Source organism: Meleagris gallopavo, chromosome 1 (genome assembly GCF_000146605.3).
Source record: "Meleagris gallopavo isolate NT-WF06-2002-E0010 breed Aviagen turkey brand Nicholas breeding stock chromosome 1, Turkey_5.1, whole genome shotgun sequence".
NCBI classification, from domain to species: domain Eukaryota; kingdom Metazoa; phylum Chordata; class Aves; order Galliformes; family Phasianidae; genus Meleagris; species Meleagris gallopavo.
The window spans coordinates 183,309,112-183,336,499 of record NC_015011.2 but is presented as its reverse complement, the minus strand read 5'-3'; the positions used below and the strand labels follow the sequence as shown (position 1 = coordinate 183,336,499).

The 27,388-nt window shown below is 43.8% G+C and overlaps 2 protein-coding genes across 4 annotated transcripts; one reads left to right on the top strand and one right to left on the bottom strand.

The window, feature by feature from the left end:
• The first annotated feature begins 2,313 nt into the window (after window positions 1-2,313).
• Window positions 2,314-17,718, top strand: AQP11 (aquaporin 11). 3 transcript variants are annotated; one of them, XR_792305.3, is made up of 5 exons: window positions 2,314-2,630; window positions 2,711-3,364; window positions 8,843-8,959; window positions 13,610-14,252; window positions 17,441-17,718. XR_792305.3 is itself a non-coding variant. In XM_010706153.3 (4 exons), the coding sequence occupies exons 2-4, from the start codon at window positions 2,770-2,772 to the stop codon at window positions 13,678-13,680; spliced, it is 783 nt and encodes a 260-aa protein (XP_010704455.1). In that variant the 5' UTR covers window positions 2,314-2,630; window positions 2,711-2,769; the 3' UTR covers window positions 13,681-14,438. The 3 variants fall into 3 exon arrangements, 2 of the variants coding, with proteins under 2 accessions (XP_010704455.1, XP_019467862.1); XM_010706153.3 differs by lacking the exon at window positions 17,441-17,718 and having other exon boundaries at window positions 13,610-14,438; XM_019612317.2 differs by lacking the exons at window positions 2,314-2,630; window positions 17,441-17,718 and having other exon boundaries at window positions 2,637-3,364; window positions 13,610-14,438.
• A 244-nt stretch (window positions 17,719-17,962) lies between these two features.
• Window positions 17,963-25,792, bottom strand: CLNS1A (chloride nucleotide-sensitive channel 1A; the record flags this gene model as incomplete). Its single annotated transcript, XM_019612101.1, has 6 exons — window positions 17,963-18,133; window positions 20,528-20,612; window positions 22,255-22,428; window positions 22,752-22,862; window positions 23,799-23,906; window positions 25,606-25,792. Coding segments are annotated over 5 exons (648 nt in total), but the record flags the coding sequence as incomplete, so codon positions are not given.
• Window positions 25,793-27,388: the final 1,596 nt, after the last annotated feature.

The window sequence follows — 27,388 nt, the reverse complement described above, 5'->3', positions numbered from 1 at the left end:
CCCTCTACTACCACAGAAAGCCACCATTGCAAAAAGCAATTGCTTTTTCACAAAAGTGCTTCAGGACTTATCAAAGACTTATCACAGTTGTTATGTCTCCTGTCGTGCCTCACATTTGTTGACGTCTAATCTTGTAGAAACAATAAAAGCCAAACATTAACCGCCACTTATTCCTTTCCCTTCTTTACATTATCACTGCTCAACTATTGTGGAGATTTTTACCCCTATGGTTTAAAACATTCTCCATTTCTCATAGCCAAATGATCACCTTGGAAGGTGATCCTTCTAAATACTTTTCTATCTAAACCTCTTAAGGTGTTTTGTCTCAACAATCCTACATTTCAGAAAACAAGAGTTTGTCATGTGATACCCTACACAAGAAATGATTCTATATTTTGCAACTTTGGCCTTTATGGTAGACTGACCTTCAACTAAAAGTAAAGGTTTGCTTTAGCTGCTTGGAAGCCACGTGTCTGTGTTCTGCTTTCCTGCAACAATTGCACTGCATAGATCTCGGTCAAAAGTGAGTCCTGTGAGGTGTGGTGAGAGTGCATTTTTGGTGCCATCTTGTGGTAAGAATACTGAATCATGAAAATACTCCCATTTCTCTTTGGAGGCCATCATTTCAGTTGGAAGGAACCCCCAAAGATCATCTGGTCCAACACCCCTGCGGATGAACAGCGACATCTACAGTTAGATCAGGGTGCTCAGAGCCGGTCCTGCCTGGCTATGAGTGTCTCCAGGGAAGGGCCTACACCAACTCTCTGGGCAAACAGTTCCAATCTAAATCTCCCCTTTTTTAATTTGAAAACATTTCCTCTTGTCCTATCACAACAGATCCTGTTAAAGAGTCCCCTTCTTTCTTACCGAAAGGCTGCTATCAGGTCACCTCCCAGCCTCCTCTTCTCCAGGCTGCACACCACCAGCTCTCTCAGCCTGTCCCTGTAGGAGAGGTGTTCCATCCCTTGGATCATTTTTGTGGCCCTCCTCTGGATGCGCTCCAACAGCTCCATGTTTCTCTTCTCCTTGTACTGAAGACTCCAGATCTGGATGCAATACTCCAGGTGAGGCGCCATTAGGGCAGAATCACCTCCCTCACCCTGCTGGCCATGCTCCTTTTGGTGCAGCTCAGCATACGGTTGGCTTTCTGGGCTGTGAGGACACAGTGCTGGCTCATGTCCAGCTGCCATCCACCAGCACTCCCAGGTCATTTCCAGCAGGGCTGTGCTCCATCCTTACATCCCCCAGCTTGTACTGATACTAAGGGTTGCCTTGACCTAGATGCAGACCTTGTACTTGGCTTTGCTGAACCTCACGAGGTTCTCCTGATCCTACTCTCAGCCTGTCCGGGTTTCCCTGCATGGCATCCCATCCCCCAGACACGTCAACTGCACCACACAGCTTCGGGTCATCTGCAAACTTGCGGTCCATTTAAAGCACTTCTGCTCTTTCCACATTGCGAAAAGGTCCTTGTAATTAAAAGCAAACAGCATCTGACATTTGGGCGTTCGATTCCCTTTGGCTTCCAGGAGATCACACTAAAACCTGAAAAATACTTCTGCTAGGCACAAGAACCCAGAAAAAGAAACTTCTGATTATTTTCTTCTCTTGTAAGGATGTAATGACTAAATCTGAAGCTGAAATAACAAAGTAAATGAGTAATTCACAGGAGCTCAGCCTACACACCCTGCATAGAGCAGGAGCTGGCCTTGATGATCCCTATGGGTACTTCCCAACCTGGGCCACACTATGATTCCATGATTCTTCTCAGCCACAAGACACAAAACACACCCTAAAGGAGGAAATCTCAACTTCTCCAGGCCACCTGAGGTCCTTAAGGGCCTCCCTGATAAAAAGATCTTCTGCAGCATGAGGACAAAAGCTATTTTTAGCATTATTTCCACTGAGGATTGCCCCGGCCTCCTCTTGACACCCTATCAGGACCGTTTTCCCCCACAGGCAACACAGAGGCGGCAGGTCTAACCCACACCTGCACCTCACACTGCGCTGCCCTTAGGGAAACACTTTTCAAACCCTTCTCTTGGGCTCAGTCCTCAACACCGTTAGCTTTCCCTCACACAACCCTTCCCCTCCCCCCTTCCCGTGCACCCCGTGGACGCCAACTCGCTGCTTTATTCCACTTTCAGACGCTCCCGGTGGAGCTATGCCCGAAGTTGTGCAAGAGGGAGAGGCGGGCATAGAGGCGTAAAGCCCCACCGCTCCTACCGCTGCCACCTCTGCGCCAAAGGGCGGGAAAGCCCCCCCCCCAAGCAGCGGAGCGGACTTTGCGCATGCGCAGCACCGCCGGTGTCCGCGGCTGCCCCGCTGAGAGGAGGGCGGGCGGCGGTGAGCGCTGGGTGGGGTGTTCCTTGCCCTGCTGCGCGGTTATTCTCTGATTTATATACGGCTGCCAGAGGAATCGGCTCTTTTTCTCTCGCGGGTGGCTTTCTCTTGAGGGGCTGTCCTCGCCTCAGAGAGGGCACCCCTCTTCCCCCGCAGACTGAAGGGAGAGACGTTCCTGAGGGGAGAGCGGTCCTCCTTCCCCCGCCGCTGTGGGACGGGGATCCCCGTGCCCGCTCCCCGCTCAGGCTGAGCCAAGCGGAGGGCAAAGACCTCGCAGCTGCAAGCAGGTGGGAAAAGAAGCCGCCTCCTACCTTGTAAGGCCAAGCGTTGCTATTTTCCCTCCCTCTTTCATCCTTTCTCCCCACAGGCAGTGAGGCTGGAGCGGAGCGAACTCTTTCCAGTCACTCAACGAGTGGGACTGTGGCGATGGCTGCGGGCGGCATCTGGACGTCGCTGGGGCTGATGGCAGCCGTCGTGGTGGCTGTGGGCCTGTGCCGGAGTTTGGCTCATCGCCGCCTGCACAAACACCAACGCCTTTGCTCGTTCTTCCTGGAGCTGCTGAGCACCTTTCAGGTGTGCGCCTGCACCAACGAGCTCAGCCTGCTGGGCAACACAGAGCCCAGGCCGCACACCGCCCTCACCCTCACCTACGGCTTCACCGTCCTGCACGGCTTGACGCTGCCCGGCAGCACGTGCAATCCTTGTGGCACCCTGCAGCCCCTGTGGGGCAGACGGACCTCGGTCAGGGCGAAGGGACTGAAGATTGGTGCTCAGTTTGCCGCTGCTGTGTTGGCCAGGGTCTTTATGCACTTTATCTGGAGGTTGGAGATGGCAGAATCCCATTCGGGAGCGCTCACTCAAGGTTGTGGCAACCCTATGCAGACGACAGAGGTGCAGGCGTTCTGCATAGAGCTGCTGTTCTCTGTCGTTTTCCAGCTGACCATCCTGCAAGTGGAAAACATTAAGCCCAGCTACAGAGTCCACGCGGTTGCTCTCCTCATCACCATGCTGGTGTTTGCAGGTTAGTCCTTTTTTTGCTGTTAATGCAATCAGGAAACTTAAATATCACAGGATCGAAGGGGTTGAAGATCATCTAGTCCAACTCTCCTATTAAAGCAGGAAATCAAGATGCAAAATTTGTTGCCTTCAATTAGGAAAAAAGAAATATCATGGAAACAGACTTAGGGGTGCTGGTGGATGGCAACATGAGCCAGCGCTGTGTCCTCACAGCCCAGAAAGCCAGCTGTGTCCTGGGCTGCATCCAAAGCAGTGTGGCCAGAGGGTGAGGGGATGATTCTGCCCCTCTACTCTGCGCTGATGAGGCCCCACCTGGGGTACTGCATCCAGATCTGGAGTCCTCAGTACAGGAGACACATGGAGCTGTTGGAGAGCATCCAGAGAAGGGCTACAAAAATGATCCAAGGGATGGAACACCTCTCCTATGAGGACAGGCTGAGAGAGCTGGTGGTGTGCAGCCAGGAGAAGAGGAAGCTGGGAGGTGACCTGATAGCAGCCTTTCGGTATATGAAGGGGGGCTGTAAGAAAGAAGGGGACAGAGCAGGTCTATGGTGATAAGGCAGGGGGAAATGATTTCACACTGAAAGAGGGGAGATTTAGATTGGATATGAGGAAAAGGTTTTGTTATGATAAGAAGCACTGGCGCAGGTTACCCAGAGAGTGGTTTATGCCCCCTTCTTAGAGACATTCAAGTTCAGGGCTTTGAGATGTACGTGTCCCTCCTGATCATTGCAGGGGAGTTGGACTACATAACCTTTACTGATCCCTTCCAGCTCAAACTGTGATTCTATGAAATGATCCTACAAATTCTGAGTTCATTTGGAGTTTATATTTAAAGTTTGGTTAGCTCCTATGGCGTGTGTTAAGAATGAAATGAGTTGTGCATGCAAAACATCTAATCCGCAAGCAGATAGTGCTCTGTGAAGCTCTGAACCTTTATTAAAATATTTCAGTGAAGGATTGTTTCGTAACCTGACATTATACAGTCTGAGGATTCCATGTGTACCACACTGCTCAGATTTTGAAGAGGCATTGCAGGACAGCAGCAGACTGCATCAGGGAAAGATGCTGAGCATGCAGGCCTGCAGAAGAGAGGTTCTGCATTAAAATAATGCATAATTCTTATCAGTGCAGTGGTTAAGTGTTAAAAAATATTGGAAGCAGGAATGGTTATTTGTAGAATGTGTGCACAGTTCAAAGTACTTGTGAAACTACTTGCAAAAAAAGGAAAAGTTTGTTGCCTGTAGTATCATAGCACCTACAAATCTCATGTCCTTGCAGTGCTCTGTGTTTCCCTGTCCTTACTTTTGCCTCTGTGTCACCTCCCAGAGCAGGGATTGTCCCTTGCACTGCAGTTCAGGGCAAGGAACTCCTGTGGAGTCAGTGGGATTCTTTGTGTTCTGCCCAGTGATATGCCAGAATTGTGTCACTGGTCACTTGGGGCTGCATTACAGGGAGATTCTGGGAAGGAGATGCTGTGCTTTAGGGCATGGGGAAATGAGACAGGTGCTTATGGAGTTCCTCATACTGTCTTTGGCTACAGCCTCCATAGAGGAAGTCACAGAATCACAGAATGATTGGGTTGGAGGAGACTTTAAAGTCCACACAGTTTCACCCCTTGCCATGGGCTGGTTGCCCCCCACCAGCTCAGGCTGCCCAGGGCCCATCCAGCCTGGCCTTTGGCACCTCCAGAGATAGGGCACCCACAGCTCTCTGGGCAGCAGTGCCAGGGCCTCACTGCCCTCTGAGTAAAGAATTTCCACCTTACATCTAACCTAAATTTCCCCACTTTTAGCTTAAAGCCATTCCCCCTTGTCTTGTCACTATCAGACCATGTAAAAAATGAGTCCACCTCCTGCTAAGAAGCTCCCTTCTAGTACTAGAGGGCTGCAATAAAGTCTCCCTAGCCTTTTCTTCTGCAAGCTGAACCCTCTCTGCTCTTTCAGTCTTTCTTCACAGGACAGGTGCTCCAGCCCTTTGAGCATCTTTGTGGCCCTCTGTTGATGCAGCCCAGGAAGCTGATGGTTGTTAGGCTGCAGGCACACACTGCTGGCTCGTGTCTGTCCAGCAGGATCCCCAACTCACCTAGGAAATGAGCCATCTATGAGAGGAGATCACTGCCTTATCTGCAGATGTCTGCAGTTGCTGACTTCTTGGCCCAAAGGTTGAACTAATAGAGTAAGATGAAAAGCACAGTCGAATTTTCAGATGTATTCATGGAGGGGGAAAAAAAAAGCCTTACTCATTATGCTTAGCTCAAGTTAGCTAATATCTGAAAGATTAAAACCCCGTGGAGAATTTCATTAATTAGCAACTTGAACTACTTTCTGAAATTAATATTTGAACGTAGAAGCAAAGTGTAACTGCTTGTTAGCACACTAAGAACGTTCCTGAAATGGTAGGTGAAACTGTAGCCAAGGATTTTGCTACCTCTTCTCCAGGCATAGAAAGCTGGATTCCTGATTCTTAACATTCCTTTGCTGCTGAGCAAATATTCTTGTAAAATAATACGTGCCACACAGCTTTCTCTTAGCTAGCTCATACAAAGATTTCATGCCCAGTGTTCTGGGCCAGGCTGGCTTCCTCACTTGTTTCTTGCAGGAGGCGGCTGATTATCCAGTGCAGTCCATCTGCAGAGATTTATTTCTAGGAAATACCAGATCTGCTGTGCCCTGGATATTTTCCTTCCTGCTATTTTAAAACCTACATTGAAGGCTGCTGTAAAGAAAAACGTTCTTACTTGTTCACTGCTCCAGGCGTCCTGAGGTTTGTGTTCTTTGCCATGCGCTCAGGTTCAAAGGGGAACTGATAGGTGGCATCCTCCCCCTGCTGTGCTCTTCTGAGCTGTGATTTGAAGCCTCTTGAAGCAATGGAGGGCATAAACCCCAGTGTTCCTACTGCTGAGGTATTGCAGGCAGCGTGGGAGCCTGCTCGTGTGTATTTCTGTGATGAAGTGAGAGGCTTGCATTGTAGCAGACCCTTTCAGTGGAAGGTTAGCCAGGTACACATAAGGCTCCTGATAGGTTCTCAGACCATTCTTCCAGCCCCTTTCCCTCTGCTCACATACACATAGATTCCCCTGGGCACACCCTGCTGTCCTGCACTTCAGAAGGCCACTGATGGCACACCAAGCAGTAGCAGCAGCAATAGCACCTGGGAGACATCCACAACCTGCATGCTGCACTCGGTGTCATTGTGCGGCTCTGCGTGGCCCCAGCCACCATCTGTCCACCTCCTCTCTCCTGCATGATGTGCTAAATGGGCCGTGCTTCATTACAGCTCACAGGTGCTGCTTTTTCCCCTTTCCAGGTTAGAAATAGCATGCCATTTCTATGTATTTCTGTGCCAAATATGGGGCTTCGTGCTTTGCATTGACAGCTCTTGCCTCCACGGGATGATTGTGTTCACCCCAGATCAATTCTCCAGCTCTGCTAAGGAAATATTTCCTTTCCCCAGTTGGAGAAGCAGTGCTTTGAATGAATGAGCACCTTGTAAACGAGGCCTGCAGCAGGCCAGCCTCTGGTACCCACGCTTTGAAGGACAGATTCTTAACTTGGCTGGGCTGGATTGTTCTTAGGAAATCTGTGCCTCTCCATTAACTGTGCATAAAGAAGTGAAGTGCTTCTTTGAGAGGAACAGCTCTTTCTTGCTCGCTCAGCACCAAAAGCTTAGACAGCCAGCACTGATTTAGGCAACCTGGTCCCAACACCATTTTCCCTACAGAAACATCAATTAGTTTACAGTATTGTATGAATGATGATCCACCAAGGCTTCAGTTGGAAAGATGCAGTGGTTTAGCTGGGACCTCTAAAAGGTGAATTAAACTTAGAAAAAAAAAACTCTTTATGCTCATGGTGTCTTTTTACACTGATTGTGCCCTGAGGATTTGTACACTGCAGTCAGGCATGAATCAGAAATGTTACAAAATACATCTTGTGTGTATTGTATCACATTTCCATGCATGATTTATCTTCTGCTGTGTGTCTAAAAGCTGTGTGGATGACTGTTGTCTAAAATGGGACTGTAAGACGGAATATCTCTGGCTCTATGTCAGCTTTGATTTGGATGAAGTGTTAAAAGCATAGCCATATTTTTATGGCTTATACCCATCTAAATGATAAACATGAAGGGCTTCAGAACATGAAAATGTCTTTTTTTCACAAGGGACTGAGTTAAATTGGTGGAAATAAGTGTTTGTATGTTACTGGGTACATGTGTAAGTTACTTAAGCATATCATGCAACTTAATCCAACAAATAACATCAGATTCTATAGTGAGTATTTTGAAAACTACCAGCTCTCCCTTTAGATTTCTATTCTCAGTTCAAAATATTTGGATTGTTTTTTGTTATTTTTTACTTAGTTGTCAACACAGTGCATATCAGACCAAAACAAACCCTCTGATGCTGCAAATAGGAAGGTTTGTTTGTTTTTTTTTTTTAACTAAATAGGAGAAAGAGAAGATGATGCCTTTGAATATAAAAGAATGACTCAGAAGCTAAGGATGCAGGCCATACACAGATTGGTAAAGAACACAGAATCATAGAATTGCCTGGGTTGAAAAGGAGCACAATGATCATTCAGTTCCAACCCCCTGCTATGTGCAGGGTCACCAACCAGCAGACCAGGCTGCCCAGAGCCACATCCAGCCTGGCCTTGAATGCCTCCAGGGATGGGGCATCCACAACCTCCTTGGGCAACCTGTTCCAGTGCATCACCACACTCTGTTAAAAACTTCCTCCTAATATCTGGGTATTTACTTGGAGAAAATATTTCATTAGTGAAAGACAAAACCCCCCTTTTTGAGTTCTGTTCTTAATTTACAGGCAGTGTTACAAAGAAGACAGAATGGCCTGAAATTGCTGAGGTGCGTCTGCATCTCACGTCCTGAGGTTGAAGTAATATGCGTGACATTTTCAAGTGACAGATGTTCAAGTGACCTTTTTTGGTCTAGATTTCTTCCTAAAACCTTTCTGAACTGTAATAATGGCCAGAGAAAAACAGGAGAGAGTATGGAGGCAGAAATACAGAAGAGAATAACAAAGACCTTAGTGAAACTTTCCTGACAAATGAGGATTACAGCAACACAGTGTTTGTACACAGAGCAATGTCAAAGTTCACACTGGTTAATTGACCTAGGACAATCAAGAATAAGGTTAAAGAAACTAAATAGATACAACGATGTACACAATGACTACTGTTTAGGATTGATAAAACATGTAGGGCAGTTAGTAAGTAAAATTGAGGCAACTTCATTTACATCTGAAGACAGAGGGAAGGAAAGATGCTTCACTTCCTGCATCAGTTAAACAAATACAGTAAAAAACTGCAAAAGAGTTCATCTGCTCAAATGGTTGCTGCTAATGTATTTTATTGCAGGGTATGCATTTCTTGTAGCATTGTGCACACGTGTTTCAGTATTTCATTTAGAAAGAATATTAAGAAAGATTGTTTGACTTCATGTTGTTCCTGTTTCATTTCAGGTGGAAATCTTACAGGAGCAATATTTAACCCAGCATTGGCGTTTTCATTACATCCACATTGTTTCTATGACAGATTTCTTACTTATTCACTGGTATATTGGATAGCACCATGCTTAGGTAAGTTCATAATACTTCATGCATTTAAGAAAGTGTTACTTAGTTTGTGATTGAAAAGAGTATTAAAAAGGAGAAGAGGCAACCTGAAAGTAATTCTTAGCCTGAAAAAGCTCAAGAGAGTCAAACTGTTTAGCATTCAGTTTCTGTCTTACTTTGTACACAAGAATGAGAGGATGGTTAAATTAAAGATAAATCATATTAGGGCAATATGCTATCTCAACTATCATGATCAAATATCAAATCTTTTTCATCTCCATCGTGTCAAAGCTTTACATTTCCCATTTTATGTCTTTCTCCCAGTCAGTGTTAGAAACAATCTGTTCTTAGTTTAAGGAATACCCATGAGTAACTGGAGCTTTGCTAACTTACATTCTGATTCATCTGGTGCAGATGAAAATGCTTCATGCTGTTGATTGTTTACAGTTTCTTCCTCCAAATCTTGAGCTTTCTGCTTAGAGAGTATATAAAGAGGCACTCAGCTAATGCCAAGTCCTTTTGTGACTGTTGATCCTATTAGAAGGGGCTATTGTGGTACTGAAAACAAGGTGAGTAGTAAAACATGGACAGAAAACATCACAAAAGGCTTCAGTTGTAACAAATAACATGCACAGAGAAGGAAAAAAGTTATTTTGAGGTGACTTTCAAAAATGGAGAACAAATATTTTAATGAAGTCTTAACTAAAATGCAGGGGTTTTTTAAAGTTTTTAAAATTACACATCCAAACAAGATAACTGCACAACAGAGTAAGCTTGACAACAGCTGTTCTAGTTAATATAGCTAATGGAATGTCCTAGGCAAAGCTGGTGAACATCACCTGGTTCCTAGCAGAAGATGCACAAGCAGCAGCTTAACATCAGCTACACACAGAGAACACAAAAAGAAAATGTCAGATACTGTCTCTCTAGTTTATCAGGGGAAGGAACTCCAGACCAAGCAGCTGTAAGGATGTGAATCCTGGGGACAAAGCACTTGTTGTGAAGTGTCACTGCTGCAGTAGAAGAGTTTGGTGCAGATGTCAGGCCTGTGGATTATCTGAAGAGCACAGTAGTCTCTCAGCAATATCATATCATAGAATCATAGGTTGAAAAGGACCACAATGATCATCTCGTTTCAATCCCTCTGCTATGTGCAGGGTCACCAACCACCACATCAGGTATAAAACATGGATATTCATGGGTACATAGACCTTATTTTACAGACCAAGAATGTTAAGGTGCCTGAGGTGGAAGCATAGAGATCTTTTTCAAAACTGAATTAATACTTGAGTGCAAATCTGTAACTCTAGCATGAAATGTTAGATGTGAGGCATTTCACCTAACTTGAAATGACATTTTACTGGCACTTATTGAAAATTAGTAAATAATATAAATAATTCTTCCAGAACTGGGCCAGATGATGAGGTGTTTAGGACAATTGTTAAAGAAGATAATGATGAGAGAAGGAATAACTTATATGTAGTTGCAAGGACTGCTTTCAGAGTCCACATGTCTGTGGATAATCCCAGACTCCCCAGACACCCACAGAGTCATTGTTAGATGCTCATTTGAGGTCTCACTTTTCTCAGTATCAGCAACTTAGATGGTTAAATTATTCTGTTGTTCAGGAAATTCTGTTAGGAGACTGTTAGGGGTTTTTGTGATGTGCCTCAATAATCAGCATGTGCAGAAACACAGAGTAGTATGCTATGAAACTTCCAACTGCCAGTGCAAAGTGCAGTATGATCTCATTTATGAGCATAGCAAATACAGTGATGACCAGGAGAGACCATTCAGTACATAATGGGTACCCAGAGCTACCAACAAGCCAGTTCTGAACTGGCATTTTAAAACAATTTTCATAGAAAGTGCACTTGGAACAAGAGGAAGATTATCACCTTCACAAGAAGAGGAGGAAATTGAAGTTTTCTAGTAGGATAAGCAAATCAACTGGTGTCAAAAGAGTCTTCAGTGAATATTATCTTAGAATTACGAATTAAGAACTCATTTTTCAAGGCGTTTTCACTGAAGTTTCAGTGAAGGTGATTCTTCAGTAGCATTAAACCAGCTAACAATTGTAGTGAATATAGATGTCAGCAAATATTTACAACTTGAATAAGTACCGTGAATGTAAAAGCTCTGGTGGAACAAAGACAGTTGCTGTTTCACTGCCAATGTAGTTCATGCCAGTTGTCCAGGCATGATTGCACCATTAGTGATGATTGTGACTGAGTTAATGCTTCTCTTTCAGTATCAGGGAGATTGCAGGAAGAGCTGGTAACAAGATATTGGGCATGAGAGCAATAAAATAAGGCTCTCTACCCTGCTAAATTCCTAACACTATAAGAGAAATGGTCACTGATCCTCATTTGGATCGGTTTTACCTGAAAGACTACTGCTGTTCTTTAAAAGAAAATGATTTCTTCAACATCAGATTAGAAAATAAATGCCACAAAAGTCACTCTGGAGTAGATGTAAATGGAAGAGGTAAGCAAGGGTACAGGTAGAATTTTCACCTTTCTGCTGAGAGGATATTTGAGCTTCCATCAGGTTCAGGACACTTAAATGTGAAATTTAAGTGAGAAAACAAGAATTTCAAGTCCATTTGCAGTAACACCTTTAGCACCTCAGGGACACCAGTGACTTGGTTTGGTAGCATGCACAGCTGGAGCACGTTTCACTGTATTCCAGAAACGTTTAGATGTTGTACTAGGGGGCATGGTTTAGTGGGGAAATATTGGTGGTGTGGGAACAGATGGACAGAATGATCTTGGAGGTCTTTTCCAACCTTCTGTGATTCATGGGCAGGGAAAGGAAAGAGGGAACTGTGCTCAATGCTAACAAGTTCCTTGACCATGGGAAAAGAACTCCAGTGCAACGCCAGGGATGTGCCTGTCTGAGAGCTGCTGGATCTAAATTGGAGGGGAAGTAATATTGGGATATCTTGGTGGAAGACTGTTGTAGACCATCTGGACAAATTTGGGTAGCAAAGGAGGCTTTCAGCAAACGAGTAGCAGAAGTCTCCTCCCTGATTCCTGTACTCCCAGGAGTTTTCAGCTATGGAGGTATCACCTGAGAGAGCAAAACTCATGCATTTGAGTAAGTGCAATCCAGGAGGTGCCTAGAAAACTCATTTGAAGTCTTAATTCAAAAACACATGGATCAATGAGTGATTTTGCTCACAAATTGGGAAGAGCTGGTGGTGAATGTGGCAGCATGGGCTGAAGTCCTTACAAGAGTTCAGGGTTCAGAAGACTGGAAAGGTAAACAGCAGAGTGGTTTGGACTTCAGAACCAAATTGTGCTTAGATAGGGAATTGCTAGGTAGAATTCCCTGGGAAGCTGCCACAAAGGGAGAAGTGTTCCATGAAAAGCTTTTTTTTTTCTAAAAAGCTTACTGAGAGCTTAGTAACATTCAGACATGCAGGAACAATCCACCACACAGCCTGAACATTTTGATGGAAAGCATTTCCCCATTGACAAGAAGCCTCACCATAAGCAAAGGAGAGCAGATAAGGTGTAGAAACAGGGATAGGCAGCAAAAGAAGCATACACAAGCTTTGCAGAGGCGCTTTGGAACAGAATCAGGAAGGTCAAAGCTCAACTGAAATACGACTTCGCTGGAACTAAGACACACCACAGATTTATCAAGGGCACAATTGTTTATTCTGTCTGCAAGTAAGACAAACCACATGATTTGAAGAAGTGGGATATTGCTATTTCCTTCTGTTCAAATCTAGAACATGTCTGAGCTGAAATCCCCTGACTCAAAATAGATCCCATGGAAGACTAGCAAAATAGTGAAGGGCCTGGAGTAGCTGGTCACCAAGGGGATGCTGAGGGAACTGGTCTTACTTAGTCTGACAAAGATGAAGAGCTGATTAATAGCTGTCAGCAGCTGTTTGAAGAGTAGTCAAAAAGATGACAGATTAACTCTTCTCAGTACTGGCAGGCAGTTGTGGCTTGGGAGGTTTTTACATTGAGAAAGCCTTCAGGAGAAGCGTGCAGCAACATTAAAACAACCTTGGAGCTTTTCTGAACAAAGCCACGCTGACCCAACACAGCCTAAACAGCAACCCTGCACTCAGTGGGAGGTTACCAGGCAGACTGCTTTCAGTAAGCATTTCTAAGAAAAATAAAATAAAAGCTGTGGGTAAGGTATACTCTCCTTCAGAATCATCTTTCTGAATCAGAACATACAGATTTTGTCAAGAGAGATAGAAAGTAGTCAGTCTACTTTTCTGTATTTAGGTGCCTTTCTTGCCCGTAGACTCAGCCTTAACCTGTCTGCTGAGACTGGGGCATTTGTATATTTGTTTATCCTTGTATATCCTTCTTGACCTGGAAAGGGGTTGTGTACACTTTGACTTCACTTGGTCAAACTCTTCCATCTTTGGTTTATCATCCCAAGAAACACTGCACTATCAGCTCCTAAGGATCACTGGTGTGGCTGATGAAGCTTTCTCTGCAAACAAGTTTGCGTTTGCAGACTGTGGACTGTCTTTAGCATTTTCTGATGAGAATTCCATTCTGCAGCAACCCTTATTTTATGTTGGATGCTCAGATACTTCAACATAATGCTAATTTTCAGCAGCAGCTGAAAACAACTGTGAAGAACTACGTCATCCTCAAAATACATTTAAATAAATGCTGGTTTTGTATTTTGTCTTTTCAGGTACAGTACTTGTGGCTTTTGTATGGAAATCCTTTCTTGGACACCAGAAGACACTAAAATCTGAATTATAGTAGTACTACGTTGAAAGAAGTATTTTCAAACAAGTTAACTTGCAGCCACCTCCAAATGAAATGAGGCTTTCAGAAAAAGCATTGACATCGACTTCCACACCTCTTCTCAATTGTATTTTCAGATTTCATGTATTGAAATTTCATTTACAGCTTTGTGTTCAAAACCTTCCTTTGTAACACTAGATCAGAGAATATCTACCAGCATTTCAGTTAAGCCATATGAATGCAAAAGACTGTTAGAACACTGAAACATTGTCACTTTAGCCATAAGTGCCATTTGCTGACCTGAATTACAGTGGCATATAAAACTTAAGTTTAGATGAATTCTGGACCTTTCGGAGTTTGATTTTATTGGATTTCTTCGCATAGACAGCAGCTGCAGAAACAAAACTGAAGATTTCCCTCTGTAGTACCTCAGCAATCCCTTTCAAGCCACGTACAAACCTCCGAGAGGAAAAAAGGCTGATTTGTTTTCTGATCCCTAGAAGAACTGACACAGCTCTATTCTAGAGGTGACCTACAGCAAAAGTACAAACCTGTAGGACCAGCAGTGTTTTGATAGTGAAGTGCAGGTAAGTAACCCTTCTCTTCCTTTCAGGAAGGTTCTGCCCCACCCTGTCTCACTGCAATCTATTGAATGTTTACCTTGATTGGGAAAAGCAATAATAAAGCAGCAAGTTCTGTAGTCACACAGCTAAAAGTGCATTTTAAGTTTTAAAAAAAAATATCCCAGATTGTCTTCTGCACACACAGAAACAGATACAATGCATAGGGATGAATCACATGGAACTTGATGCATCCTTGATGTTTTGCAACCCTGACCAGATGTTCTTGAAATAAATGCATTTGCAATACAGAAAGTAATAAAAGAAGTAAAACCAGGAAAGCTGACTGCTGAACTGGCACAAACACATCCTTTGTAGCTGAAGAGCACCAGTAGTACCAGCCTTCAAGCTCTGTTCCAGTGTGAAGCTTCTTCTGAATGTTTCATTTTTGTAAGCAACACATCAAAACACATTTCAAATTTAAGATCAAGTAGTTTTGAGAGGCAAGATGGTCAACAAATTGTACAAAGATTCCAGTTCTAGGCTCCTCTGCTCTCTGTTTTAGGGATATTTTTTTTCAGGCTTTAAATATGGTGAACAAAGGGGAACAGAAGGAAGCAAATGAGGTATTTGCACTGCAATTGTGAACCAAGTCTTGAGCAACTACTGCTGTCTGGTATCTTTTTTGTAAGAGTTTGAGAAGTAGTTTCATTTCACACTTCTTGCAATAATGTTTTTCCTTGATTTTCCAAGGTTTATTCAGATTATATTACAAAATTAAATCAACTATATAGACATTGATGATCAACTATATGGACCCTCTATTATTTCATTTAAGAATAATAGAAGGAAAAAAATGACTGCTAATACAGCAAAATGGAATAGAACTGTGGAGTTATCTTTCAGCAGCTCTTTACCACCGGTAGGCTTACGAAAGGAAACTTCTCTTGGCAAGAAGCTGTACAGCAAACAGCCCAGCCCAGGCTGAACCTGCTGAGACTCCATCTTTCAGCCATTCTTACATTCATCCATTTCTTTATAACAACCACAAAGGGCTGCTAGAACAGAAGATACCCAATGCACATAACCTTTAATTGAAAACCATGTACTGCTTCTAAAGCAGACATTGGTAAGCTCATACCTATCACTTTCTTGCTTTACTGTTTATTTTTATCCCTTTTACCTACTTCAAGATGATCCATACTTTACATGTTTTGTTGGTTTCTCTGCACTGGGTTTGCCTTTGCTGTTGTATTTAAGCCCAGATTGTAGCTTCATTTCTTAAGGAAATGAGCCTTACATCATGAATTCATCCACATATCTCCTTTAAGCCCACAAGGCCCATAAGATAAAGGTCTCAGAAGTAAACTTCAAGGAGTACAAAAGTTAAGTGAGCAGGAAAGAGAAAGCACTGATACAGACTTAGAGGAAGCCAAATTCTATCAGATTAGAGTCCCTGCTTGCACATCATTTTTGAAGGCCTGCAGTCAAAGTCCATAAAGCCAAGATGACAGATCTGATTATTTTGGCATAGCATAGAGTTTAAAACAAAATAAATTTTGTATAAATCTGGGCAATTAACAAGTAGTTGCTCTGTTTATAGCCACTGGATTATTTTAAGTCACATATATATGTCATGTATATCTACCCTTCTGTATATGAGATGCTAGTAAGGCAGTATGATTAGGAGAACCCAGGTAATGCCTGCATGTACCTTGTGTTACCTTTTTACTTCAACCACAATGATTGTTGGACTTGATCTTTAAGGTCTTTTCCAACCTGTGTAATTCTGTTCTATGATTTAATCCCAGAGCTAAACTGATGTTGGTCTCTGTCTCAGTCGACAGTTTTTCTTCTCTGAAAGTCAGTCAGACAGCTGCTTGGCCTCACTGGTCCAGTACACTTAGCTCATCACTGGGAGGTTCAGCAAAGAACAAAATATTAAGTGTTAACTGCACAGAACTTTCATTTCCCTCTCAGGGTCAGAAAACAGTAGGAAGTGGTAGATGGTATTTCTGCTGCTTCTGTCGATCCCATGCACTGTTGTAATCCATAGTGCAGAGTACAGGTTACGTGTAACAGTGCTGATGACTTTAAAACTCTGTCCATGCTGGCTGTACAGGATTGTGACTGTTTACTTTACCCTCAGCCAACATTTCTTATTTGGGCTGTGCAGTCTGGAGTGCTGAACTGCTCACTGCCAGGAGTTCAAGGTATTCCTTCAGTGCTGGAAAACACTACAAAGTATTAAAGTCTACAGAACGTTTGTTCCTTCACATTAAAAGCAAGAGTAGCTGCAGAAGAATCATACAATGACTTGGATTGGAAGGGACCTCGAGGGTCAAGCTCCAACCCCCCTGCCACAGGAAGGGCCACCAATCTCTCCATTTAATACTAGGCCAGGCTGCCCAGGACCCCATCCAACCTGGCCTTGAACACCTCTAGCGACAGAGCATCTACAACCTGTTCCAGCACCTCACCACTCTCCTAGTAAAGAACTTCCCCCTGATGTCCAACCTAAATCTTTCCTCAAAACCATTTCCCATCATCCTCAGCATGTTTATAAACAGAAATGTGCCAACATCCACATTATACCAGTCCACATGCAGGCTGTGCAATGTAGAAATGTAAGAATATTCATAATTCCAAGTATTAGCTTACAGATTTTCTGCATGTTTACTGTGCTCTGAATTTCAAAGCTGACTACAGAGTTTCATGAAGAATGTCTTGTTGCATAACATGCTAAAAACTTGTTAGTCAGCAACAATAAGAGTTCACTTTTTAATAATCTCAAATTGAAGTAATCAGCAAATATTCAGAGTGGTTGTCACTTTCACATACCTTGAAACCAAACCAACATACCAGGCAGGACAGGACCGCTCAGTGACACTCCAAGATCACAGGACAGGGAAGGAAAACTCATCATATACCAATTTCATTATGTTGAAAAAAAATTTCAAGTCAATCAGCTTCAAATCAAAGTGGACAACATTTAGTATCAAACTTCCATTTGAGTATCAGGGAAAATAAAAAAAAAAACCAACAATGAATTTGCTGCCATTGCCCCAGCACAAAAACATCACAAAGCAGGGAGAAGTGAAACGGTAGAAGCAGAACAAACCTCTCAGCACTGTACAGATGTTTGGCCCTTATATTCTCACATGTGGGTAAATGCTGGAAACGGCTTCACTGATTTTTTTTAATTATTCTTTTAGAGAATGCTAACAAGTCAATGGATGCCAATGTCAGAGTTGCCAGAAGCTTGCTGAAGTAAAGGACTGAGAACGGCAATGCAGAGTTGACTGTGAGATACAAAAATCTTAAGTTTATTTAACAACGTTGTTAACATTTAATACAAAGACAAACAGTTCGCATTTGAAGACTCGAGAGATTTCATTCCATCTCCATTCTACTACCCAAACTTTGCTCCCAGAGAATTCAGAGCGACAGCAGTGAACCAATAAAACCAGTTACTTGAGGGGCATTACCTTTAGCTTTGCTTTTAATTCATGGCTGACCTTATTTCCTTCCGGTCTCACACGGTAACACTGCCATTCTATTCCACTTACTCAATGAAGAAAGGTACAAAAATATGGAAAATTCCAGGACAAACTATGATTCTGTTCTACTTACACTCTTCTTTCTGAAGTCCCAGAATTCCTACAAAGGCTTCTTCAAAATGACCCTTGGTTAGCCCCATTCAAGTGTTAGATGGGAGAGAATTCATTTGTTTTGCCTTTTTTTTTTAATAACCCCATAGTGGTCACAAATGTCAAACCCTTTTTAAACATATATAAAAGCATTTATAGACCTCGATGTCTGAGCTTGAGCCATTAAAGATTAAATGCCAACAGTCACTGCAACGCCTTCAGTTTTACAGCTTATTCTGGAAGTGCCACAAGAAGAATCTGAAAGATACAAGACACCAAAGTTTACGTAATTGGCATTAAAATAAGAGATCAGTAATCTTTACAGTAGAGCAGCAATTATCCATTGGTCACAGCCACAGAGGACAGCACTTCACATCAAATGCATTAATTTTTGGAATGGCTGGGCATCATCTTCGCCTTTGACAGCCGATCTAAACTCAGGTCAGCTCAGGACAGCAAGCACTTGGGGTCAGCTGCTGTGTGCCTGTGCCTGGAAGACCCCTCGCAGCACACAGACACCACTTGGCTCAGAACAGCGGCAGCCTCGTGATGTGACAGACAAAACACTTCTTGTTACATGAACACTGCCCATGTCTTGCATCAGCAAGTCTTCCAGGAGCTTCTGCAGGCAACTGCCACATCTCATTTGGGTAACGAGCAGCGACACGCACCAGGAGCATTCCAGAAGGACACTGCTCTCTAAAGGATCACCAGCAGGATGTTCTTGCCAATTGTTTCTGCAGTTCAGGAAGCTAAAAGGACCGAGCTGCTCCACAGGTTACTGAGAGTAAAAGCAGACTCTTTGCCTTTGTTTTCAGGACGTAGAACCGAGCAGCCTTCATGCTCAGACTTGTTAGGATGATGAGCACAGGCCTAGAGCTGTTCCTACGTCACACCTTCTGTTCGTTCTTGCTGCAGTACAGCCTACAGTTTCGAGCTTCCTTAAACTACACTGACACAGTGAGGTGGGTGGTTGCATTTAAAAGCTTCTTCAGCTCCTGAGCTGCTGCCTCGGTGTAACACCTGATACAGCACGTGCAGATCTCCTGATCCATCCTGATGGGGATCAGCTCCATCCTGAGGTCAGCAGCAGCTTAGCAACAAGCCAAAGAACTCTCTACCCATCCACTTCTGGCAGCACTGATCTCCTGCAGCCAGCCACCTCCCATGGTAAGCAGCAGGGAGAATCCTGCTGCCCACAACTACTTCTGACAGTGCATTGTGTGCTTTGCTAGGAGACCAATCCAAACCATTTCTACCTGCATTGTCAGGCTCCCTAGAGATCTGCTCCCAGCCAGAATCCTCAACCTGCTCAACTTAAAACCAGCACAACAAACACTCAGATCTGAATTTAAAACAGATGGGTATTCTTATTTTTAGCTTGAAAAACCATGGGCAGAAATAATCTTGGAGACAGCCATCAGAGCCAAGCTTTTCATTCAGAATCTAAGAGTCACAATAACCACAGCTGAAGAGTTTCCTTAATTTCATAACCTTATTTCGTATCAGATAAAGTAGCTGCTCAGAGGTAGGGCAACCAGAATCCAGACTTCATTTGGAACAGCTCCTACACCAAATAATAAATACTAACTGAGGACCAATGGCAAGGCCTGAGATTAAGTGGGTTTTAAGTGGGTACTCCGAGCCTTTCAAAACCTCAGAGGAGTCCAGCAACAAATTAAAATAAGGAACACAAGAGGGGAGTAGATGCACAGTCTCTCCATAGCAGCCTTTTTCAGAGCTGCAGACTCTTCCTCAGTGCCACTATAATCTCCAACTACTTCTGACCCGTTTTCACTGACTTTTTTCAGCTTTCTTCCTATTTGTGCCCTTTCCTCCTCTGTCCCATTCCTCTTCCCCTCAGCTTTTCGCAGTCTGCTCCACAAGTTCTTTCTCTGGCATTTCAAGTGAGACAGTTCAGAGGTGGGACAACACAGCACTGCTGAAGGAGGGGTAAGATCCCATTCCCACTGGGCTTTGCAGCTCCCCAAATAAGTTGCTTTTCCTCTCCCATCCAGCACTAGCCAGGAAACAGACAAACTTTGTAATGCCACAAGAGGAGTGATGCAGTACAAGTGCTGGTAGGCAAGAGGGCAACCAACAGAGTCACCTAAGTAGGCTGCTGATTCTCCATTGTGCACTTTTGACCACAGTCCCATCCAGGGTGCTGGATAGGTTTAATCAGGAACAGTTCCTGCTCCACTGAGAGTGAAAGAAGAGACGGACTTGTGGTGCTATGGAACATTCTGGCCCCTTGAAAGCCCTGGGAAATCTCATACACTAAGGGTGAAACGATGGATACTGAGGACAGTAACTTCCGAGTACTGCCTCCAGAATTCATATATCAGCACCCAAAAACATTCAAGATGAGACAAATGTTAATCTACTAAAGAGCTGACCCATCTTCCAGCCACGCATTCCCACACAGGCTGATGGTTTATACAGTCAGTTTTGGAACACTTGTGTGACAGATCACTGAGCATCTTCCCATACCTGCAACAACTACAGCAATCTTTTCCTTCTCTAAGTCACCATCCTTCTGATATCACAAGGCATTTCCTGCAGATCTGCAATCACTTGCATTACTCAAATTTGAGACAGAATGCTCTGCAAGACTGAAAAGCTTTGCTGTCAGAAGACAGAATAACTTACAGCAGCATACGTCCTCCTCAGTGATCAACTTCTGCATCTTCAAACTGCCCTGCAACTGTTGGTGCAATGTCCACCTCCATCCCATCTGGAAAAACAACACAGAACAGCCAAGTCTACACAAAACGCAGACAGGACAGCAGGTGTTACCATGCAGAAGAGAGCAAGTGCCCTCTGCTGACAAGAGATGATCAGAGCAGAAAACGCCTTGGTTGAACTTCAGAAAGTGGCCGAAGGAGACGCTGATGTGCTCACAAGTCCATGGCCTTGCTTCAGGTGTATCAGTAGGTTTCTAAAAGATTTCACCACTTCCTGCAAGCTCGAGTCATTCTATCCTATTAAAGACTTCAGCATGAGACTTTAAATAATTTTTAAATTAAACTTCCGTGTTACGAATACGATTCCTTTAAATAGCTTTAGTTAGGCTCAAGCAGAAAGAGGCCAGCTTTCATTCTGAAACTGCCCTCAGCAACCAGCAAGTCGAGAAAAAGGAACAACTGCCCTATGTTACAGATAGCAATTCTGGAACTGAGCAGCCCTGGGGATACTAATAAGCACAGAAAACCAAAAAGCGGTACCACAGCAAATAAGATCAGGATGGCTAATCAAACTTACCCACATGGCTCTAAGATAAATGACATAATTACTGATGTTCACTTCTTTTTTCATTTTCACGTGCCACTGCAACAACTGAAAGCAGGGCACAGTGATGGCAAATAGTTGTGTGCATTTCTATACGTTAGCTCTGACCAACGAGGAACGTGCAGCAGCTTGTTTCATAAAGGAGTTTGAGAATAGGTTTTAAGATTGCCAAAAAGTTCATCAGTTTATGTTTGCAACACCATTTTCAGTTGATATAAATACAATACCAGCCAATTTTCAAATGGAATGTATCAAGTTGCAATCAGAAAATCAACTCATGTCTCTTTACCAGACTTTCCTAAGACCTCTCTTACCAGAGTACAATATCCTTTGCTTCAAACCACGCCACATTCATGCTATGGCTTTTTGGCAGTACGCACACTTGTGAATAATTGCCAAGGATGGAGTACAGGAAGAGCAAAATTCCATCAAAAATCTCTGATGAACACCTTGAGACCTCACTTAGAATTGCAACCATTGCCAGTGAATGAGGCTGATGCATTAGTTTCACAAAAACAAGGTCAAATATGTCACTAGTTTTATGTTTTTGTTGCTTTCCTTAATGTTTTAAGAAAAATATTATCTAAGTAACAAAACACTTGAATTTTTATTAATGATATTGTATATTTTACGAGGGCTGCTCCAAAAGGAATGCCTCCTATTGTATTCTGTTGGCCCATGGTGTCAGAGATGGACGTTGGTGGTATGGTAAGGCAGTAAAGGTTGAAGCTTCCCATTATATTTTGCTGCATTTCAACAGACAGCAGCAAAGGGGCAGTGTGACAGAGTGGCACGTGACACAGAAGTGCATATGAAGCAAAAGCGACACTGAATTCCTCCATGCAGAAGAAATGGCACCCACTGACAATCTTTAACACAGCAACCCTCGCTGCCCACATCCCATAACAGGCAACGTATTGCATGTAGAACCACTGCCATTTTTATAACCCAGGGTTGTGAAAAATAAAACCACTGCTGATACATCCAGTGTATCAGCACAGTAATTGCTCAGTCCTGGTGTTTATGGACACCAGAGTGGAGAACCACTGTTCTCACGTATTCTTTAGGAAGAGAAAAGAGCGTCTTACCTTCAAACTCCCTTATGGAATCTTCTGTTCTCACCCCAGCCATGTTGTACTGACTGCTGACAGACTGGGCCAACATGCCCTCTAACCTCTCCAGTGTGGCCTGACCTTCTGCCGTTAGATGCGACAATCCTTCCTCGTACGTGTAAAAGGTGGGGATGTCGCCTTGTTCCAGCTCTGTAGGACAAGGGCACGTTTATCACACCTACACTGAGTAGTCTGGCTCAGTAGGACAACAGACACTTGTGCTAGGACGTTCACTGCAAACAGCTTCTGAGAATCAGAACGTTTTTTGCTGAATTCCAGCAATAGGTCACATCTTGATTAGAGATTTTGTGTGGATTTCCACGTTTTATACTGTGCCTGTTGCATATGAAATGCTTAGGCAAGATGAGTAATACACAAGAAACAACTTAAGAGATCAAAACATTCTCCTAAGAGATAGCACAGAAGTCATACCAGGTACCCAAGGTATTTGGAAAGAAACAATTCTTACGAACCACGGGCCTCAACATCGTACTCGTCCCCTTCGTAGTCGTTGTCTGAATCTTCATCTTCTGGGTCTGGGTGCAAAGCTTGGCATTCACACATTGCTGAAAACATGGCTTCCACTGTATGAATAAAACAGAATCATCTCAGCAAGCAGCCCAAAAGAAAGACGCCAACAGTTACTTTCCAGTGCTTTCAGTTGGCTGCTGTGAAGCACAAGTGCTCAGTAGGGCTGGCACCTCTCAGCTGGGGAGCAGGGAACCTGCACCTCCACCCAGCAGCTGGCAGCACAGCTGGACTTCCAGGAACCACACCTGCAGAACCAGGCTCCCATCTCAACTAGAAGTGACAACTTCAGCTAAGATGCTGTTAGAAGCAGCTTCTTACACTGCATTTTAATAGTTGCTCTACTTTCATGGGTTGAAAATCAGAAGTCTGATCTGACATTAGGGCCTTGCATGCATCAAGGTTATGAAGTCACAACAGCTGGTGACCAGACATGACATGACCAGATGCTGAAAATATTGGATACTAGAGGGAGCAGTACCAAAAACACATCAAGGAAGTCAGGAGTTGCAGAGATTTAGAGAAAAAACTTTTTTGTTTTTCCATTAATACCCCACAGGCAGCAGCAAGAAATTCTGGAATGAGTGATGAGAGACTTATTTCAACAGAATGGCCACTGAGCTCATACTCATCATCCAACAAGCCAGCAGCCAGGCCAGAGAGAAAAAAACAAACAAACAAACAAAAAAATCAGACTTCCTAGATCCAACCTGGTGCTCCATGCATGCTTCCATCAAGTCACTGATAACAAAGGTTCAACAGAAGCAACGGCAACAACTCAGTCTCTGGTTACCCTCTTCAGGATTCCTTCCAGTATCCAATGCATCACATTCCTAAAACTTGGATCCAACTGGAAGCTTCCCACAAAACAAGGTATGATTGGTTTCCAGCGGTAGCATTCAAACATTAGCACGTTCCTAATGAAATGCTAAGGAGACTCTGAAGGACCGTGTCATTCACATCAGGTACAGCACACCTTCCCCTTCACTTACAGGCTGATTTGTCGTTAGGTACGAATCTGAATTCTGCAATCGGTTCGACATCGTCATCGCTGTCTTCCTCCTCCCCTTCAGCCATGGGGGTTTCCTTCGTCTCCTCCTCTTCAAGAAATCCAGATTAAAGAGAAAAATGTTTATTTTGTCCAAAAAAGACAGGTTTAGCCTCTAGAATCATAAGAAACTTGGACACAGTCTGCGACAAACCCGCTCTCATCCATGCTGCATACAACAAGGTCCTCTCACAGCACCTGGAAAAACTTGCAATGCACACAAGAACTCTGCTTTCAATTTGAGGAGCCACGTTTTCTATAATGTTCATGTAATCCACAATCCTTATAGGTTACCTTCAGAGTGGTTGAGATACATATAAAATCATTAACTTCTTGAAAGTCTTAGAGGTATTAGGGATCCCTAGAGCTGCTGCCGTGAGATCAGCCAGTTTCCAGTCTGGTCTCTCACAGAGGACTGACACTGACAGAAGGCCATACTCAATTTCTCGTGTTCTTAGCAAATCAGCAAGGCAATGAAGCAGAAAGTCTCCTCACAGCCCAAGTCAGCTGCGGGTAAAACCTTGCTTCCTGACTTCTGTGCACCACATATTTGAATAACTGAGCAAAAACACGATGTTCTGCTTTCTGTAAAAACAGAATCCATGCAGAACACAGCTTACAGCTCATCCCTTTGTGGCTGGGGAGGTTGAACCGACGGCTTCAGAACTGCACGGTTACTTTCTACAGAAAGAGAGGACTACAGTAAGGCTGTGCCACAAAGAGTGGCTTTTATTACAAAGAGAACTGGCAACACTAAGAACATGAAGAAGCCAAGAAGCTGCCAGTCTGCTACCCCAAACAATGCAGTGTCCAAAGAATTCACCCAATCCCCTTGGAACTGACCTCCCCAGGCTCAGCTTGCTGCTGCTGCTACATCCAGCTCTTTGTTTTCAACCAAGTCAACCCCTGCCTGCCTTCTTCTAAAGAAGGCTGAGGACAAGACAAATATACACATAGAGCATTACAAAAACATCCGAGGACAAACAGGATGTACCCTGCCTGACTGAAAAATCAAGACTCCTGCAGCCAACAAAGCAGTGACGTTTCCATATAACACTACTCAGCAGTTAAAAACCACAGGCCAGGGACAGACGTGAGAACTGAACACTCAGATTCACCCTAGCTGGGCACCTACCATGGCCAGAATTCTTTTATGTAATATACTGAGGTTTTATTGAGGTTTTAGGAGCTGTCACAGGAAGGATAACATGTTTTCAAGCACCTCTGCAACAATTAGAAGCTGGAAATAACATCTTTCTTCAGGCCTGCTCAAGACTTAGCACTCATTGCTCTTCAAACGATACAACAGAGTTGATAACATTAAATGAAACATTAAAGGGTTTGGCAGAACTGGGAATGCTATGAGTATCTATTAAGCTTAATAACATGAATTACTGTTCTTTCCAGGCTAATGGGAAACAGCAGGAACTCAGGAAACATTAGCATAAATTTAATGAAGCAAAAATGATACGTAAGCACAGGAATCACAGGGAGGCTGCAGCAGAACAGAATGGTTTGGAAAGGCTTTAAGAAAGGAGAGAACCTGCTTCAGTGGCTCTGGCTGTACCCATTCATGTGCTGGGATACCAAAGAGTACACACTGACATAAACAAGGGCAAAACTTCAATTCTACAATAATTATCTCCCACTTCTTATGAAAAAGAAAAGGTATTGCTTGAATTAAGTGTTTAAGTTTTAAAATCCAAAATGTATTCCCTTTTTGAGGAAGGGATTGTACTGGTGGGGCTCACCTTCAAACCTGGCATTCACCATGACGTACAGGTGCTCCCAGGGGTACGCATTCAGGTCCCTGGAGACAGCATGTAAGCTTATGGTGGGATAATCCAAGGAGAAGCCAACTCCTGAGTTTTCCAGCCATGAAAGGCGGCTAAAAAAAGAGGTAAAAAAAGAAAAAATAGGAAAAAAAAACAACAGAAGTTAGAAATCAATAGAAGAATAAAAGTACGCAACTCACACCTGTAGGAAACCAAACCAAATCCAAAAAGAGAGAAATTCTGGGGAATTACTCAGCAATCCTTGAACTGCCTCAGCACAACCTTGCTACAGCGTATCTTAAAGGTGAAGGGAAAAGTCATCTTTCCTTACGAAACGTGAATCTGAGCACCTTAAGCACATCTTAGCTTCACCCCTTTTGGATGGAAAACTGAATTTCTCTCCTCACTTCTTCATTTCCTACTCTCTGTAGATATCTACACTACCAAAGATGACTACAGAGATTCCAGAGCATCATTTGCTGCTCTAATTATCAAACGTTCTCAAATCTCAGTCCTCAAATGCTCAGAGAGTATTTTGGCACCGTTCTCAGACAGCAGGTTTGGATTTTGGGTAGTGCTGTGTGAAGCCAGGGGTTGGGCTCAGTAATTCTTGTTGGACCCTTCCAACTCCCCATATTCTGTGATTCTGTGAGAGCGAACAGAAATAATGAGCAGCAGAAATTAAGGACAAAACCAGTGAAAAGGTCCCAGACTGTTCCTCATGAAAACCTCTGTCTGAGAGCGGTGTCCCAATGCTTCCTGAGCTCCATTGCCCTGGGCAGCCTGCTCCATGTCCACTGCCCTCTGGGGCACAGCCTTTTCCTCACAGCCCCCTGACCCTTCCCAGATGCAGCTCTGTGATTTCATCACTCACAAATACCCCAAACTAACTGTGTTTGTCAGCTGCTTGAAAGATGCTGACCTTTGTGACATCCACTGAAATCAAGTTAAAAGGAAACTCAGCACCATACCCAGCAAGAGCAGATGCTGTGCAAACAGAAGCCATCATATCTGCAACCAAGCAGCTCAACAAAACAGTCATATAATCACAGAATGGCCTGGGTTGAAAAGGACCACAGTGCTCATCCAGTTCCAACCCCCTGCTATGTACAGGGTTGCCAACCACCAGACTGCCCAGAGCCACATCCAGCCTGGCCTTGAATACCTCCAGGGATGGGGCATCCACAACCTCCTTGGGCAACCTGTTCCAGTGCCTCACCACCCTCTGTGTGAAAAACTTCCTCCTAATATCCAACCTAAACCTTCCCTATCTCAGTTTAAAACCATTCCCTCTTGTATTATCACTATCCACCCTCATAAACAGCCATTAAAATTGAAATTCCAGACAGGTTCCTCTCCAGAAGGGATAAAACAGCACTAACAACTTCCAGTGGCTTGAAAGTCCTCAAATAATATTAACCACTTCAGGAATGTCTCAGTCTGAAAGCAGCATGATAACTCACTTCTCTGTGCACGTTTCAGACGCTGATTTTGTTCTATGCACACTTGCCTACTGCAGAAATATGTTCAATCACAGAATGGCCAGGGCTGGAAGGGACCTCAAGGACCATCAAGCTCCAACCCCCCTGTCATAGGAAGGGCCACCAACCTCCCCATTTAATACTAGACCAGGCTGTCCAGGGCCCCATCCAACCTGGCCTTGAACACCTCCAAGAACGGGGCATCCACAACCTCTCTGGGCAGCTGTTTCAGCACCTCACCACTCTCTCTGTAAAGAATTTCCCCCTGACATCCAACC